General features: G+C 42.1%; 1 protein-coding gene across 9 annotated transcripts in view; it reads right to left on the bottom strand.

The window, feature by feature from the left end:
• The window catches only part of KDM3A (lysine demethylase 3A), a 45,833-nt gene that overhangs the window by 26,970 nt on the left and 3,644 nt on the right, over positions 1-15,219 (bottom strand). For 7 of the 9 annotated variants that reach the window (XM_065597228.1, XM_065597230.1, XM_065597229.1 and 4 more), the window contains 7 exons: positions 12,036-12,191; positions 9,247-9,357; positions 7,547-7,649; positions 6,355-6,479; positions 5,697-5,769; positions 5,523-5,611; positions 59-219 (listed from right to left, as the gene is read on the bottom strand). In XM_065597228.1, the coding sequence (XP_065453300.1) occupies positions 59-219; positions 5,523-5,611; positions 5,697-5,769; positions 6,355-6,479; positions 7,547-7,649; positions 9,247-9,357; positions 12,036-12,191 (818 nt within the window). Of the gene's footprint in view, positions 1-58; positions 220-5,522; positions 5,612-5,696; positions 5,770-6,290; positions 6,480-7,546; positions 7,650-9,246; positions 9,358-12,035; positions 12,192-15,219 lie in introns of all 9 variants that reach the window. The other 2 variants (XM_065597234.1, XM_065597233.1) reach the window with 2 other exon arrangements.

Genomic DNA, 15,219 nt, shown 5'->3' with positions numbered 1-15,219 from the left:
TCTGCTATATTTTCCACCACAGATTAACACCCACCCCTCAAAAAAAACCACCACTTACCCCTGAGGAGTTTCTGCACCAAGGTTAGGAGGTGAGTTAGCTGGCTGAGGCATGCCCTGGTGCCTGAAGTCTTTGCTAGTAGGGGTTGCAGGTGTACACCCTAGCAATGTTTCACCAAACACCGTTGGTACTGACTGCACGTGACTCAAACTTTGTGATGCCTGAAACAGATGTCAAAGTCAATAGAAAAATTCAAAGCCAACACATGAGAAAAATGTATCGCTTCTATGACTCTACCACAACCACTTAAATAAAAATACAACATACATCATATGCTCTTCCCAATATATGTTCTTAGGGGTATCTGACCCCATAATAAAAACTCAACTTTTAAACCATTATTCTTGCAATTCACAAAGTAGAAAAAGGTCAAGGAATCTTTTGAAATCTATTAAGATGAATTTCCCCCAGAAAATGAATGTTGTAGAATCATAGAAACATAGGGCTGGAAAGGACCTCAATAAGTCATCAAGTCCAGCCCCCTGCACTGAGGCAGCCTCAAGTAAACCTAAACCATGTTTGGAGGTTTTTAAGAACAGATTGGACAATGATGTCTTCCTTTGGAAGCCTATTCCAGAGTTTAACTATCCTTACATAGTTAGAAAGTTTTTAATGATATCTAAATCTCCCTTCCTGCAGATTAAGCCCACTACTCCTTGTCCTACCTGCAATGACCATGGAGAACAACTGATCACCATTCTCTTTATGGGCTTGTCTACACTGGCAAGTTTTGTTGCCAAAAACTGCCTTTTGGCGACAAAAAAAAAAAAACCTTCTACCCCTGTGAGAGATTTGTGTCTTTTCCCCTTCCTTTATTGTCAATAAACAGCCAGTGTAGACACCATGCCTTATTTTTTCGATTTTATTGGCCTCCAGAAAGTGTCCCAGAATTCCCACGCTGCCGCTCTGGTCAGGTGTTTGAACTCCGCTGCCCATCTGCCCCAGCCCTTTGCAAGCCCCAGGAATTTTAAAAATTCCATTTCCTGCTTGCTGACTTCCCAGGTGAGCATGGCTGGCTATCGCACCAAACGCGCTCCTGCTTGTACCACCACTGAGCTGATGGATCTGATCAGTATATAGGGAGAGGAGTCTATTCAGTCACACCTGCAATTGACCTGTAGGTATCGGGACACATATGGGCAAATTTCTCGAGGCTTGTGCGAAAAGGGCTATGATCGGGACACAGCAGTGCAAAGCAAAGATAAAGGAGATGTGTGCGTCATGCACCTTTCCAGACCAGCCTGCACTGATGTCTGTGAAACGCTCCTGGTGATCCACAAGCACCTGCAACACCATGGAGAAGTATCCCTTCCCACTGATGTATTCTGAGGCAAGGTGGTCTGGTGCTAAAATTGGAATGTGTGTGCCATCAATTACCCTGCCAGTTAGGGAAAGCCATCCACTATTCCATGCACATTTCCCAGAGTCACGGTCCTCTACAGCAGGATGCAATTTATTGCCCTGCACACTTTGAGTAATACAGCCCCAACAGTGGACTTCCCCACTCCAAATTGATCTGCATCTGAGCAGTAGCAGTCTGGATTTGCCAGCTTCCACACAGCGATTGCAACACGGGGACACAAAGCGGTGCATGATGGTACAGATGGTGTCGCCAGGATACATACCAACAGTGCATTGCTCACACTGTTGACAATGGTGCCCCGAGTGTGGACACGAGCTGTTGACAGAGGGAGCAAATGTAGACTTGCTTTGGCGACTTTGCTTTTGTCAATTTTTTCGTGTTGACATTAGTTTCCATTGACAAAACTTGCTAGTGTAGACAAGCCCTATAAGAGCCTTTCATGTATTTGAAGACTTATCAAGTCCCCCCTCAGTCCTGTTTTCTCAAGACTAAACATGCCCAGGTGTTTTAAAACAAACCTCCCCGCCCCCCCCCATACTCCCCCCCTCCCAAAAAAAAAACCCCAAAACCATTTTCCTCACAGGTCAGGGTTTCTAAATTGTTTATAATTTTTGTTGCTGTGCTCTGGACCCTCTCCAATTTGTCCACATCTTTCCTAAAGCGAGGTGCCCAGAAGCAAACAATACTCCAGCTGAAGCCTCAGCAGTGCGAAACTACAGCAGGAAAATTACCACCTGTGTCATATATATGACACTCCTGTTTCTATGCCAGAGAATTATATTTGCCTTTTTTCCAACTGCACTACTTTGAGGACTCATTCAACTGGTGATCCATTATACCCCCCAGATCCTTTTCAGCAGTACCATCACCTAACCATGCATCTGACGAAGTGAGTATTCACCCACAAAAGCTTATGCTCCATTAAGTCTATAAGGTGCCACAGGACTCGGTCGTTTTTTTACAGATCCAGACTAACACGGCTATCCCTCTGATACTTGACACCACCTAACCAGTTATTCCCCATTTTGAAGTTGTGCATTTCAATTCTTCCTAAGTGAAGTACTTTGCATTTGTCCTTATTGGTTTAATCAGTTGATTTCAGACCAATTCTCCAATTTGTCAAGGTCTTTTTGAATTCTAATCCTATACTCCAGCTTGGTGTTGTCTATATATTTTATAAATATACTCTCCACTTCATTTTCCAAGTCATTAGTGAAAATATTGACTGGTACTAGACCCAAGACTGACCTGTGCGGGACCACACTAGCAGCCCTCTTATTTCGACAGCAAACCATTGATGGCTACTCTTAAGTACGGTCTTTCAATTATACACCTGCCATATGGTAAATTAATCTAGACCACATTTCCCTAAATTGCTCATGGGAATGTCATGTAGCACTGTGTCAAGAGCCTTACTAGAATCAACATATGTCTCATCTACCATTTCCTCCCTATCCAATAGGCCAGTAACCCTGTCAAAGGAGGAAATTAGGTTGGTTTAGCATGATTTGTTCTTGACAAATCCATGCTGGCTATTCCTTATAACCCTATCATCATCATCATCTAGGTGCTAACAAATCTATTGTTTAAAAAGTTGTTTTAGTATCTTTCCAGGTATACAAATTAGACTTACCTTTAAAAAGGGGAGTAAAGAGGATAGTAAGTACTATGTTTGCCCTTCTCCAATCCTGTGGGACCAAATGTACCCTCCATGAGTTCTCGAATAATCACTAATGGTTCCAAGATCATTTCAGGAACTAGCTGAAGCACTCTAGGATGAATTTTGTCAGGCCCTGCTGACTTTAATACATCTACATATTCTTTACCTTGTCCTTTCCCATTTTGGCTTGTGTTCCTGCCCCCTTGTTGTTACAACGGTATCTCATGTTACATCTCTGCAACCCACAGCACACAAGTATTTCAGAAAAATGGATAATGTATTAAGAAGTTAGAAGAAACTTCGAAAGGAGACTAGAAAAGTATTTCAGATAACTGCCAGCTGACATGCCACAGCTAATTTTCCTCTATAGCAATTAATATTCACACCCCGAGAGACACGGTTAGCTGACTCAGCCCCCAGTGTAGACAGCACTACCTGAAATGGAAGAATTCTTCCATTGATGTATCTATCACCTCTCAAGGAGGTGGATTACCTACAGCGACAGGATAACCCCGTCTGTCACAGTAGTAAGTGTCTACACTGAAGCACTACGGCAGTGCAGCTGTAACATTTTAAAATCGTAGACATAGCCTAAAACTCATGCGCTCTCAGAAAATGGCCCTTGAATCTCGAGCGCAATCCCAGAAATCGTCGGGACAGTCTTACCTTACGAGCAAAATACAAAACCCAGTTCTTTGAGCTATACTTCCCACACCACCACGTTTAAAAAGATAAACAGCTCAGTTATTGCTGACTGGAAAGAAAAGAAAAGAAATCAGCTTGCATGCTTTTTGGAGGTGCTCATAGGCACTCACAATTTGCCCCAGGCCCTGCAGGGGCCCCGCGAGCCCTGGCCCAGCGGCGGTCCGGGTCTTCAGCGGCATTTCGGCAGCGGGGGGCCCTTCAGTCGCTCCGGGTCTGCGGCGGCATTTTGGCAGCAGGGGGCCCTTCAGTGCTGCCGAAGACGCGGAGCGACTGAAGCGCGCCCCCCCCCCCCCACCACCAAAATGCTGCCAAAGACCCGGACCGCCGCCAGATGAGTACAAGCGCCACAGCTCCCTGCTTTGCCCCAGGCCCCCTCAATCCTCTGGGTGGCCCTGGGTGCTCAGATAGAATGCTGGACATCTTATAGCAGGGGCAGTCAATAGGCAGACTGTGGGCCAAATTTGAACCGCCAGATGCTTTTGACCAGACTGCAAGATCTTTTTATTTACTCATTATCATTATTGCAGTGTGAAAAAAAAGTGTTTCTCGGGACTCTGGACCTTCACTATACCTTGACCAAGAAATTTGGACCTTGACAAAAAAATAACTGACTACCCCTGCCTTACAGGAACCCAGATTAACTACCCCGAACTCTGATATCACTACTGTACTTTAGAAGTCTACTACGAGTGCCTGACCATGAAATGGACCTACGTAGCTGGCTTGACAAAGGACTGACTCATGGCTACAGTAACGGGACTATGCACAAAAGCAAGATGGCACAGAGAACCCCTAGATCTCCCAGAAGGCTCCTCCCTCCTCCACAAAAAAACAACTAGATCTGAAGAGGCTAAATCACATGATCATTTGAAGGGCTGTTCTCTAGCTACACCATTATTCTCCATATCCAAATCACCCAGGATTTTGGCTTTCGAGACAGCTTTCTTGGATCTTAGCCAGGCTTGGTGGACCACTCAAATGCACTTGGCTCAGAAAAACATGAACATATTAGAAAAACTGCCAGATTCTCCCTTTGCAGAAAAACATACGATATCTCTGCAAGACTGGTGCACTCCTGTCTGGTAGCAAAAGATCTGAGCAGTCAGGCAGGTAAGTTACAGGGTAAATTTACCATTGAATTTTTCGCTTTTCCTAGATATTTTTCTAAGCTAGAGAAACCCTGATTTTTAAATCCCTCTATATAGCCAGAAAGAAAAGTCTGCACACCGGAAAAAGACACCCACAAGATTGTCTACTCCCAAACTCCTTTTACGAATGAGAAAGTGATCTCACCCAAAGGCTCAATTATGTTGTCCTCTGTCTTCTAGTAGAGAGTACTAAACCCATGTCTGGGCTAGCATAGTGTAGAGCAGCCTCGCGCTCACGCTTCTGAAAAGTTACAGCGGCATAGCTACACCACTCAGGGGTGTGAAAAAATCCATACCTCTGAGACAGTCAAGTCAACCTAACCCCCAGCATAGACAACGGTAGAACGATGGAAAAATTCTTCTGTCAACCTAGCTACCGTCTCTCAGGGAGGTGAATTACCTACAGTGACAGAAGCATGCCTTCAGTTGCTATAGTAAGTATCTAAACTGAAGCACTACAGCAGCTGTAGCATTCTAAGCTTAGACATAGCATAGTGGGTCAGAAAATTGAGGCCATGTAGTCCTCCTCCTTAACAGCTCAATGACAAATATACTGTTACAATAGTGAAAATAAGCCATAGTTGTTACCTCAGAGCAGGATTTTGTATGTTTGGCATCAACATTTCCTTTATCATCAGATGATCTTCTTTTCATACCCCCATTTCTCTTAGATTTGCCTGAAACATTGAAAGTGATTAAATTAGTTTCCACCATCGAAAATTAATTCAAAACAGCAAAAGGCCAATAAATAAAAAGTCTTACCACACTTTTCATTGCTGTCATGTAGGATTTCAACATGAATCAATTCTGGATCAAGAGTTTTTAAAGCTGGAATCTTAAGGGAAAATGGAGTAAGCTTTTTTAAAAAGACAATCTGTGTAAGAAGTTTTAGATTAGATATTTACTATTTTCACACCTCAAGGGAGACAAATAAAGCAGTTTTAAAAAACAAAAACAGAAGTATGATACTCTAACTATGGAGCAAGAGTAAGCTTCTGGTCTGAAAAACCTCCACTCTGTGGAACTTCAAGTTAAAATCTTAAGGATGACTCAATCCTCCATTCCAGGTTAGATAAATTGTATGCATACATTTTCAGAAGGCAGTCTCCAAGACATGGTACAGACAGAGATGCTAGAATAGAGGTTTCCCCAATTGTTGGGCCAAAGGAGAAAATCCCAAACCTCTGCTCTCCTACTAGTGCGCAGTGAGCCATTTGCTATCCTTTCACGCACATCAGTGGCACTGTGCATGCAGTATAAAGTGCTCTAGGATCCTTTGGAATGAAGCATGACATAAAATACAAGGTATTATTCCAGCTGGTTAACCCTACTATGGAAAAGCAAGGATAGAATTACCTAGATACAAGGAAGGTGTTTTAATTCTTTTTATCTACCCATGTTGCATCAGTTGCTTCTTTACCTCCTGACAGTTGACTTCCAGAGTCCTTGTAGTTGGATTACCATTTACAACAGTTGCTGTGAACCACTGGGTAGATGGATCCAAGCTATAAATCCTTACTTTTGAACCAATTACATTCTTACCATCTTAAAACAAAAACAAAACAAAAAACCACATACTTCAGAGAGTTGGAACATGGGGGCACACACATTATGTTAACTTTCATTACATAGCCATGTATCAACACTAACTAGCCAGTAGCACTATACACCAGAAAATAAGTAAATAGCACTGGAAGACAACAAGCAAAGTACCAATGTAGTTTTCATATGCCTCCCTCTTGACCCCTGACATGGCTACGAAAAAGGAGTGTGGCCAGAATATCTCCACATTCTGGTTATTCCTTTTGCTGGAACAGCTTATCGGGGCCTTTCTGCTGCTATAATACACACTGGGAGCCATGCCGACCTCAGAATCCAGGAGTCATAAAAACAGCAAGCACAGCTTAGTTGGACCTGGAGCTTGAGCCCTCAGTGTCTGATTTGTGGAGTTCTTGCTCGCTTTTATTGCCACTCTTGAAAGAGTTGCCATGTTACTTACTCCACTATACTAATTTCCTACCCAGAAGTAGATCATTTCCACTGGACACAAACTTTTTGTTACAAGACTTATAGGAAGCCAACAAGAGATTACGGTTGGTGAGCTGCACTATGAATAAATTTTAACTTGATCAGAAGTTCCTAATAAGTCTCCAACGCCTTTCTATTGAGCTACAGAATAGCGAAGGTTAAGACTTCGTGTTTTTCTTTAAAAAAGTGGGTGGCTAAAGTCAGGCACCTAAATAAGTCATTGGATTTTCAGACGTACTGAGCACTTAGCAGCTCCCATCAAATTCAATGAGAACTGCTGAGTGCTCCGCACCGCTGAAAATCAGATGACCTTTTAGATGCCTGATGTTAGCCAGCCATTTTTTAAGAGTCCTAGTTTCTAATTCTGCCCATTTTGGAGTATTTCATTATGGATGGTGGACAGCAAATCTATAAAATTGTTTTGGGAGAGGTGATGAGACCAGTAGACTACTCAACATTCTTCTAGGCAAGGAAAGACTATTGGGGAGAAAAATTAAAAATGGATTTTTTGCTAACAGGTGATACTGTAAATACCACCAGTGCAGTGACCTCCAGTATCCTTCCACTGGATGGCATTCTCATACCTTGCAGCAAGTGGTTTTCATCTAGATGTTTCATAATCAAAACTTGAATTTCTTCATTAACATTCTGATCATCCATAAGAGAGAGTCTCAGACTGTCCACATCCTGTTAGGAGGAAAGCATTCAATATAAATAGTTGCCAAGAGAACTAAATGTATAATAAAAAAAAAAAAAAAAAAAAAAAAAAAAAAGCTTTTCCAACAGAAGCATGTTCAACAGCAAGAGATTATACTGTGAAGCTTCATATGAATCAGATGGTTCTGTTGTGTTTAAGAATTTGGTTTATCATTTGTGCAGAAAAGAACAGAAAATAATCCAATATTTCAAATTAATAAGAATTAGTAAAACTTCCATTAGTACTTGTAGTGTGAGCACCCAAAGGCCCAAGTCAGGATCAATTCTCCATTATGCTAAATGCTGTACAAAACCCAGATAGAGACAATTCCTGCCCTCAATCATTTTGCAATTGTATCTAAAACAAAATGCAAAAACCAAACAAAAGTGAAGCAAGGAGGGCATAGTACCTGAAATAAAGATCAGGAAGGCCTGGAGTAGCTAAATGTTAACAGATTGAGAATAACTGTAAAATAGCAATAAAGTATAATGGGAGTTTATCACCTTGCCTGGCAACCCAGAGATAACCAGCCACTCCCATCTTTTTATGCTCTGAATTACCTCCCCATTAATTTAGATGCCCTCATCATCCAGCCAGCATATCAGCCCAGCAACTATCAATACCACCTTAAAATGAGATCTGAAATACAGTTCCAAAGCATCTATTGAAAATTCCATGGCACTCTGTTATAATTATGTTCTGCACAAAAGCCAACTCAAGTACATTCTGCCAGATTAAAAGCAGAGCTGGTCAGAGAATGAAGATTCATCAAGATGTTTCTGAAACAGTTAGACTTCGAACAAAGCTTTGATAGAAACCTGCCTGGTTTCCTGTCAGATTGCTTGGCGGGCTGATGGGGAGTCAAAAGCCCTAGCTCCCAATCTCCAACGCTCGGCAAGTACTCTCAGAGCTGAAGGGGAATCAGGACTTTGAAGCCCCAGCTGAGCTGGGACCCAACACTCCCAGGCTCTCTGCTTCCCATAAGCCCTCCAGGCACAATTTAATTTGCATGTTATCAAAAAAAAATTTGGTTTCCGTTTTGGAATGAAAACCAGAAATTTCAAGTTGGAATGAAACCAAAGTTTGAAATCCTCCATGAAACGGAATTACTGTTCTCCACACAGTTCTAATTAAAAGTTCACCTGTAGTTTCAAATGGATAAAATATTCTTCACCACTTCCTATCCAAAACTGTCGTGGAGCGTTTCTATTTCATAGTAAGATTTATTATCTATTCTACCTTCTATATATGCACACAACTCCTTCAATGCTAATGGAAATCATGTTCATAAGTCAATTGGCCATATGGTAAGAACCTCCCATTTTACTATCATGACATACCAATGGTTCATCAACCTGAAAAGCTAGAAGCCTAAGGTTATTCCTACACCAAGCTCTCTTATATGGCTACATGCTGAGCTACCATCATCAGGTTTTTAACACAACACACAGTATTAAGGACAGATTTTCATGAGCTATAGCAATGTGGACATGCTTCAAATTTTCACTTAATGTTTCAGCAGTGAACACTAGACAAAATATGGCTTGATCCCTCCCATTGTATGCAAGATATTCCGAATAAAGTTACCTGAATAGGCTTCAAAAGGTCTTTAGAAAGAAACACACATCTCTCTTCACCAAGAAAGCGTACAGAAACCACGGATCCTAAACCAGCCTTGTCCAATATGGATTTATAAACCTGAAAGACAAGAGCAAGCATTTTAGAAATAGTACTTTTCCTGCTTATTGTCCTTTTTCATTTGGTATGTGTTTTGCTCCTGTATTGTGAATAAAGATGGAACTAACATGGCTGACATAGGGCATCCATTTACATCTGCCATACATAGTTGCCTATCCTGTTCTTCTGGTCTCCTATCCAGGAACACAGAAGGGCTGTTTCCCTTTTACCACAGGTGCTTTTTAATCTTCAATTTCAAAGCATAACAGAAGGACTCATAGGTATACAGCAGGAGATGACCTCCCCCGCCCCCAAACTCATTCTCTGAGCCCCACAGTACTTCCTGTTCCTCCCAAACAGGGCTTTGGAGCTGTGCTTCGGCTCCGCTCCAGCTCCAGGCAAAACCCTGCAGCTCCACTGCTCCGGAGCTGCTCCGCGCTCCAGCTCTGGGCTCCGCTCCAAAGCCCTGCTCCTAAATCTATATACCTCCTCCCAATTATTGAGCCAATTACCCCCAGGTCTCAGTAATCCCAATAGAAACCGGTTAATTGATTTCATATAAGCTTGCAATCTTCCCAGCACTGCAGCAACCTCAGTCACTAGGGTGCTACAAATAGTATCCTGTCACAATGGCATTTTTATTTCCTTGTCTGGACATCAGAACACATCAAGAATGATGTTTGCATTTCACTGACACGGATGTTAGCAAGCTTAATGCCATGGAACAAAGACAATACTGTAGGTACCATAAGTTTCCAAAACTAAATTGTGAATTTAAGAGTAAATTTAAATTTAGGTGAGGTCTGGCCTATCATTTTTAAATACACCTCACCCAGATATAACGCTGTCCTCGGGAGCCAAAAAAATCTGATATAACACTGTTTCACCTACAAAACTTGCTTTGATCTGCCGGAGTCCGCAGCCCTGCCCTCTTGGAGCGCTGCTTTACCGCGTTATATCCGAATTAGTGTTATATCAGGCCGCATTATATCAGGATGGAGGTGTACACAATTATTTACTATTTATTGCACACTTTTCATGATCAAAGTTGTTTACAAGTATTAACCAACAGTCCTGCAAGGCAGATTATAGTACTGTGCCTTAAAACTCTATAGCATTCTTTTTTAAAGTGACTTATGTATTTTAGGTACACAGTGTAAAAAAAATGCATAATAGAAAAGACTATATACCTAAATGTATTTACTGAATAAATAAGTGTCCAGGCTATACAATGCATTCATATACATGTAAGGGCTGTACTTCCCATTTGATGCTTTGTAGTCCAAAAAGTTTAAGAATTTAGATTTTGTTTCCAGTACCACCACTATGAAAATACGTATAATGTTTCTGTAGTATTTATCCCAACATTAATCCAAGAATTCAAAAAACAAGTGAAAAAGCAGACTTCCCCAGTACTGTGTGACTGTATTTCCAATTTACACACAAGCAGATTTTTAAATAAATAATGCTAATCTCAGCAGTCTAATCAAAACTGAGCTAAAAAAAGCTGAATTAATTTGCATAACTAAAGCAAACACCCATTGGTTGTTTGGCTACATAAGAACAACTTAATGCTGCAAGTAAGCCTAGTAGTTTATTCTGATCTGTGTAACAGAATGTTCTATACTGCACCTGTATCAGTAAAAATAGTCACTCTCTTCCATCTAAGGAAGTCAAAGGACTCCAGGACATACAACTCCTAAAGTCTGACAGAACTGTAATCCAATGACACTAGTACTTTTCACTAGTATACCAACAGTTCAGGTTATTGAACTCCTCTCCACCATACTTCACTACTGATTGAAAACTGGATGATATATTCAGTTTTCCAGTCACTTGGATACCAGGGCAGTATAAGAATTTAAAAAGTAAAATAAATCTATACTGGGTAACTAACTGCATATTACCAGAAAAATGGCCTTTCACGATCTCTAACACTTTATGTGGACCAGTCAGTAATCAGTCTGCTACAGCTGCTACCTAAGGGGGATTTCTGTCCTTTGCTTCAAGCAGTTAAATAAAACTCATGCTTTTGAGTGCATGAGATCCAGGGTTCAATCCTCACAAAATCACCCAAAGCAGGCAACTATCACATGGGAACAAGAATTGAAAATTTACAGAGCACTGAACCACGGGACAGTAAAATGAGAAATTTAGGACAAAAGAAAGGCTTGAAGGAACATGCATCTTCAATGCCTGATCACCTTTCCATCTCTCACCACAACCCCTTCAGAAGTAGTACACATGGGAAATTAGAGAAGGGAAAAGGATTTGAAACATCTCTCCCACTCTAAAACACTGTCCTAGCAATAGTCAGAGTCCCACTATAGGGAAGTACAAGGCATCCCTTCAACACAAGAATGGAAAATACTGCCCTCAAATGCTTAGAGACCCTGCCTACCCATGACTACAGAACTGAGCTTTAGTACAATTTCAGATTTCCCACATGGGTGCATAAAGAGTGCAACACACACAAAAAAGCATTCAGCCATTTTGGTGAAGCTGGATTGTGTCTTGTTTTAATAAATGTGTCTAACATTTAGATGAGCTGTTTTTAAAACAGTAAATGCTAATTTTGTTGGACTACTGATCACATTAAAAATTTAAATTCTGAAGCCTACCAAACAAGGAGCTAGGAAATACTGCCTTCACAGATCAAATACTGAAGTGAAGTTGACCAGACCAATTTGTATACTTGCCATTGCAGGCCACTGAACTGTATCTGTAGAATTGGCTTGAGATTTTCGTTCAGCAAGTACCAATTTTTGCTCTACTAGAAATCCTCTCATTTTATGGTTGTAGACCTCGATCCATCTTCTTTTCTCCCATGACTCACCATCAAACTCCACACATACCTAGAGGAATGGGAAAGAAGTTAAAAATCTAGGACATGACCATCAGATTGTTGTTTAATAGCACTTGTCTCAGTCTCTCTCTTCCTTCTATCTAAAGAGAATTTTTTTGTGACCCTAAGAACCCTTTGGAGCCCACTATACTGCAATTCATAATCATGCCTGACTCAGCCACTACCCCATGACACTTTTGTCATAATATGTATCCAAAATGTAACGTATCATATATAAACTGGGGACATGCTGGTCAGGAATACCATTGTGTGATGTATGTACAAGTTGTATATAGTAGAACCTCAGAGTTACAAACACCTTGGGAATGGAGGTTATTCATAACTCAAATGTTCGTAACTCTGAACAAAACAGTTTCTCTTTCAAAATTTTACAACTGAACACTGACTTAATACAACATTGAAACTTTACTATGAAGTGTTGTTGACTGATCAGTTCTTAACTTTGAGGTTCTACTGTATAAAGGTGTGTGTGTGTGTAAAATATGTTCTTAACATGTGTTTTGAAAGTAGGGAATAAATCAAATCTACCCTAGACAAAGGAATTTGGATTTACCAATCTGCACCCCCATGAAATCTTCCTGAGACAAAGACACTGGACTTTGGAAAATATAAGGGGCAGCAAAAATACATTCTATTTATCCATCACTTAGGGGACATAGGAAACAGCACCCTATGAGCCTGTGAACAGTGGATCCGCTTGGCCAAAGGGGCTGGAGCTGCTGCTACAATTCCTTGGTGTGGCAGGGAACTGAAACGGTCTAATCTCCAGCAAAATTCACTTTTGCTAAGGCAGAAGAGTAACTCAGTGGCTTACAGTTCTGGGCTGCATTGAGGAGAACGCCACACTTTTTTTTAACCTTATCCAACAATCAAGTTTAATTACTTGTTCTTACTAAAATGTCCAATTATTGCATTTTTGTCACACAATGAAGCAATTACTATACAATAGTTACACTGCTCTATTTTTAAACTAAAAACTAGTAAACAAATTCTAATCTAGTCAATGTTATGCAACATCTTTAACAATAAAATTCCAGCCTTTTAAACCACTTATCCATCTCCACACTGAGCCAGATTATAATTTTAAATTAACGTATTTCAACAACTCCACTACTGCTGCGAGTTTAAACAATGATTATCTTAATGCAGAAAAAAAGACTTAAAATTTAGGTATGTTTTTAATACCATGTCAGAACATCATTCAATTTTCAATTTCTATTTTTACAACACCAAAATGTGTTAGCTGCTTTACAGAAACATATGAAAAGATCAGTCTCTGCACAGAGGAGCTTAAATTTTGCATGTATTGCAAGAAGAGGGTGACAAAAAGAGTGGGGAAAAGATAGTTAACATTTACAGCAATAAAGTTAAATGATCGGATTACCGTTTTTATTTTGTGCACATCTTGGGGAGCCGTTAAATAAAAAAAATTTACAAAGTATTCCTCACTTTTGAGTGAGGAGAACATGGTAGCTTGATTAACTTGTTTTGGGATGTCATTTCATGCCTATGTTTACAAATTGCACTCCATATAGGTTTTTACATGCCCAATCACCATAGTATCTGACAACATGCGAGGTACAGTAACTTCTTACTTAACGTCCTCCCGCTTAACACTGTTTCGAATTTACGTCGCTGCTCCATTAGGGAACATGCTCATTTAAAGTTGCGCAATGCTCCCTTATAATGTCGTTTGGCTGACTTTACAAGGGAGCATTGCACAAGTTCCTCTTCTCTGCCTCCTCCCCCCCCTCCCCACTTAGGACTTTCTGGGAGGGAGGGAGGGAGCTTCTCTGACCCTGCTCCTCCTAAGTCCTCTGGCCCATGCTTGCAGGGCCGCATTCCGAAAGGGGCTTTAGAGTTGCAGGCCAGGACCCCGGGGCCCCCTTAGCCCAGGGCCCTGCAGCCCCTGCATTCCGGGTGGCCCTGCCTGCTGGGGAGTGGTGCCACGCTGCCTCCTGCGCCAAACAGGAGCTGCCCCAGGTAAGTGCTCTGCACCTCCTGCACCCCCACCCTGAGCACCCTCCCACAGTAACTCCCTCCCAGACCCTGCATCCCCAGCCCCAGGAGGAGAATGGAGAAAAAAAAAAAGAATGAAAAACAGGGTCGGGGGGGGGAGGAGGAGAGAAGAGAGAATGAAAATGAAACTGAGCACGGGACCCCACTAACTCTAAATCCGCCACTGGTGGGAGGGGGAAGCACGACGTTTCTGCTCCTTCCCCTCCCTCCCAGAATGTCCTAAGCGCTGCCAAACAGCTGTTTGGCAGCAGGGAAGCGCTGGGAGGAAGGGGGAGGAGCGGGGACACGGTGTGTTCTGGAGAGGAGGTGGAGTGGGGGTGGGAAGAGGCGGGCCTGGAATGGAGCGGGGACGGGAAGAGGAAGGCCTGGAGCATCCCCCAGCAAAGTCAGCACCTGTTTTTTGGGGGTTTTTTTAGGGGGGGAGGGGAGGGCGGCGCGGAAAGGTGCTGCTGCGCAAGGTGCTTCCTAGCATCCTTGCCTGCCTCATTGTCTGCAGCGGGCTGTGCCTGTGTGGGGTAAGCCAGGGGCACCTCCCCACCACAGTACAGTACCGTACAATATATAATGCCTTTTGTCTGCCCCAAAAATATTTCCTTGGAACCTAATTCCCCCCCCGCCCCGCATTTACATTAAATCTTACGAGAAAATTGGATTAGTTTAACATTGTTTCACTTAGGGCTGGTTTACACTGGGGGGGGGGGGGGGAAATCGATCTAAGATACGCAACTTCAGCTACAAGAATAGCATAGCTGAAGTCGACGCATCTTAGATAGACTTACCTCGCATCCTCACGGCCCAGGATCGACGGCCATGGCTCCCCCATCGACTCTGCCTCTCGCCCTGGTGGCGTTCCGGAGTCGACGGGGAGCGCATTCGGGGATCGATTACTACCTGCCAATCCGGCGGGTAGTGAAGACATACCCTTAAAGTTGCATTTTTCAGGAACATAACTACAACGTTAAGTGAGGAGTTACTGTAGTTTATGGCAAAGTTTTTGT

Source organism: Chrysemys picta, chromosome 5 (assembly GCF_011386835.1).
Source record: "Chrysemys picta bellii isolate R12L10 chromosome 5, ASM1138683v2, whole genome shotgun sequence".
NCBI lineage: Eukaryota > Metazoa > Chordata > Testudines > Emydidae > Chrysemys > Chrysemys picta.
Note: the sequence above shows the minus strand (reverse complement) of the source record. Positions and strands in the feature narration are given on the sequence as shown.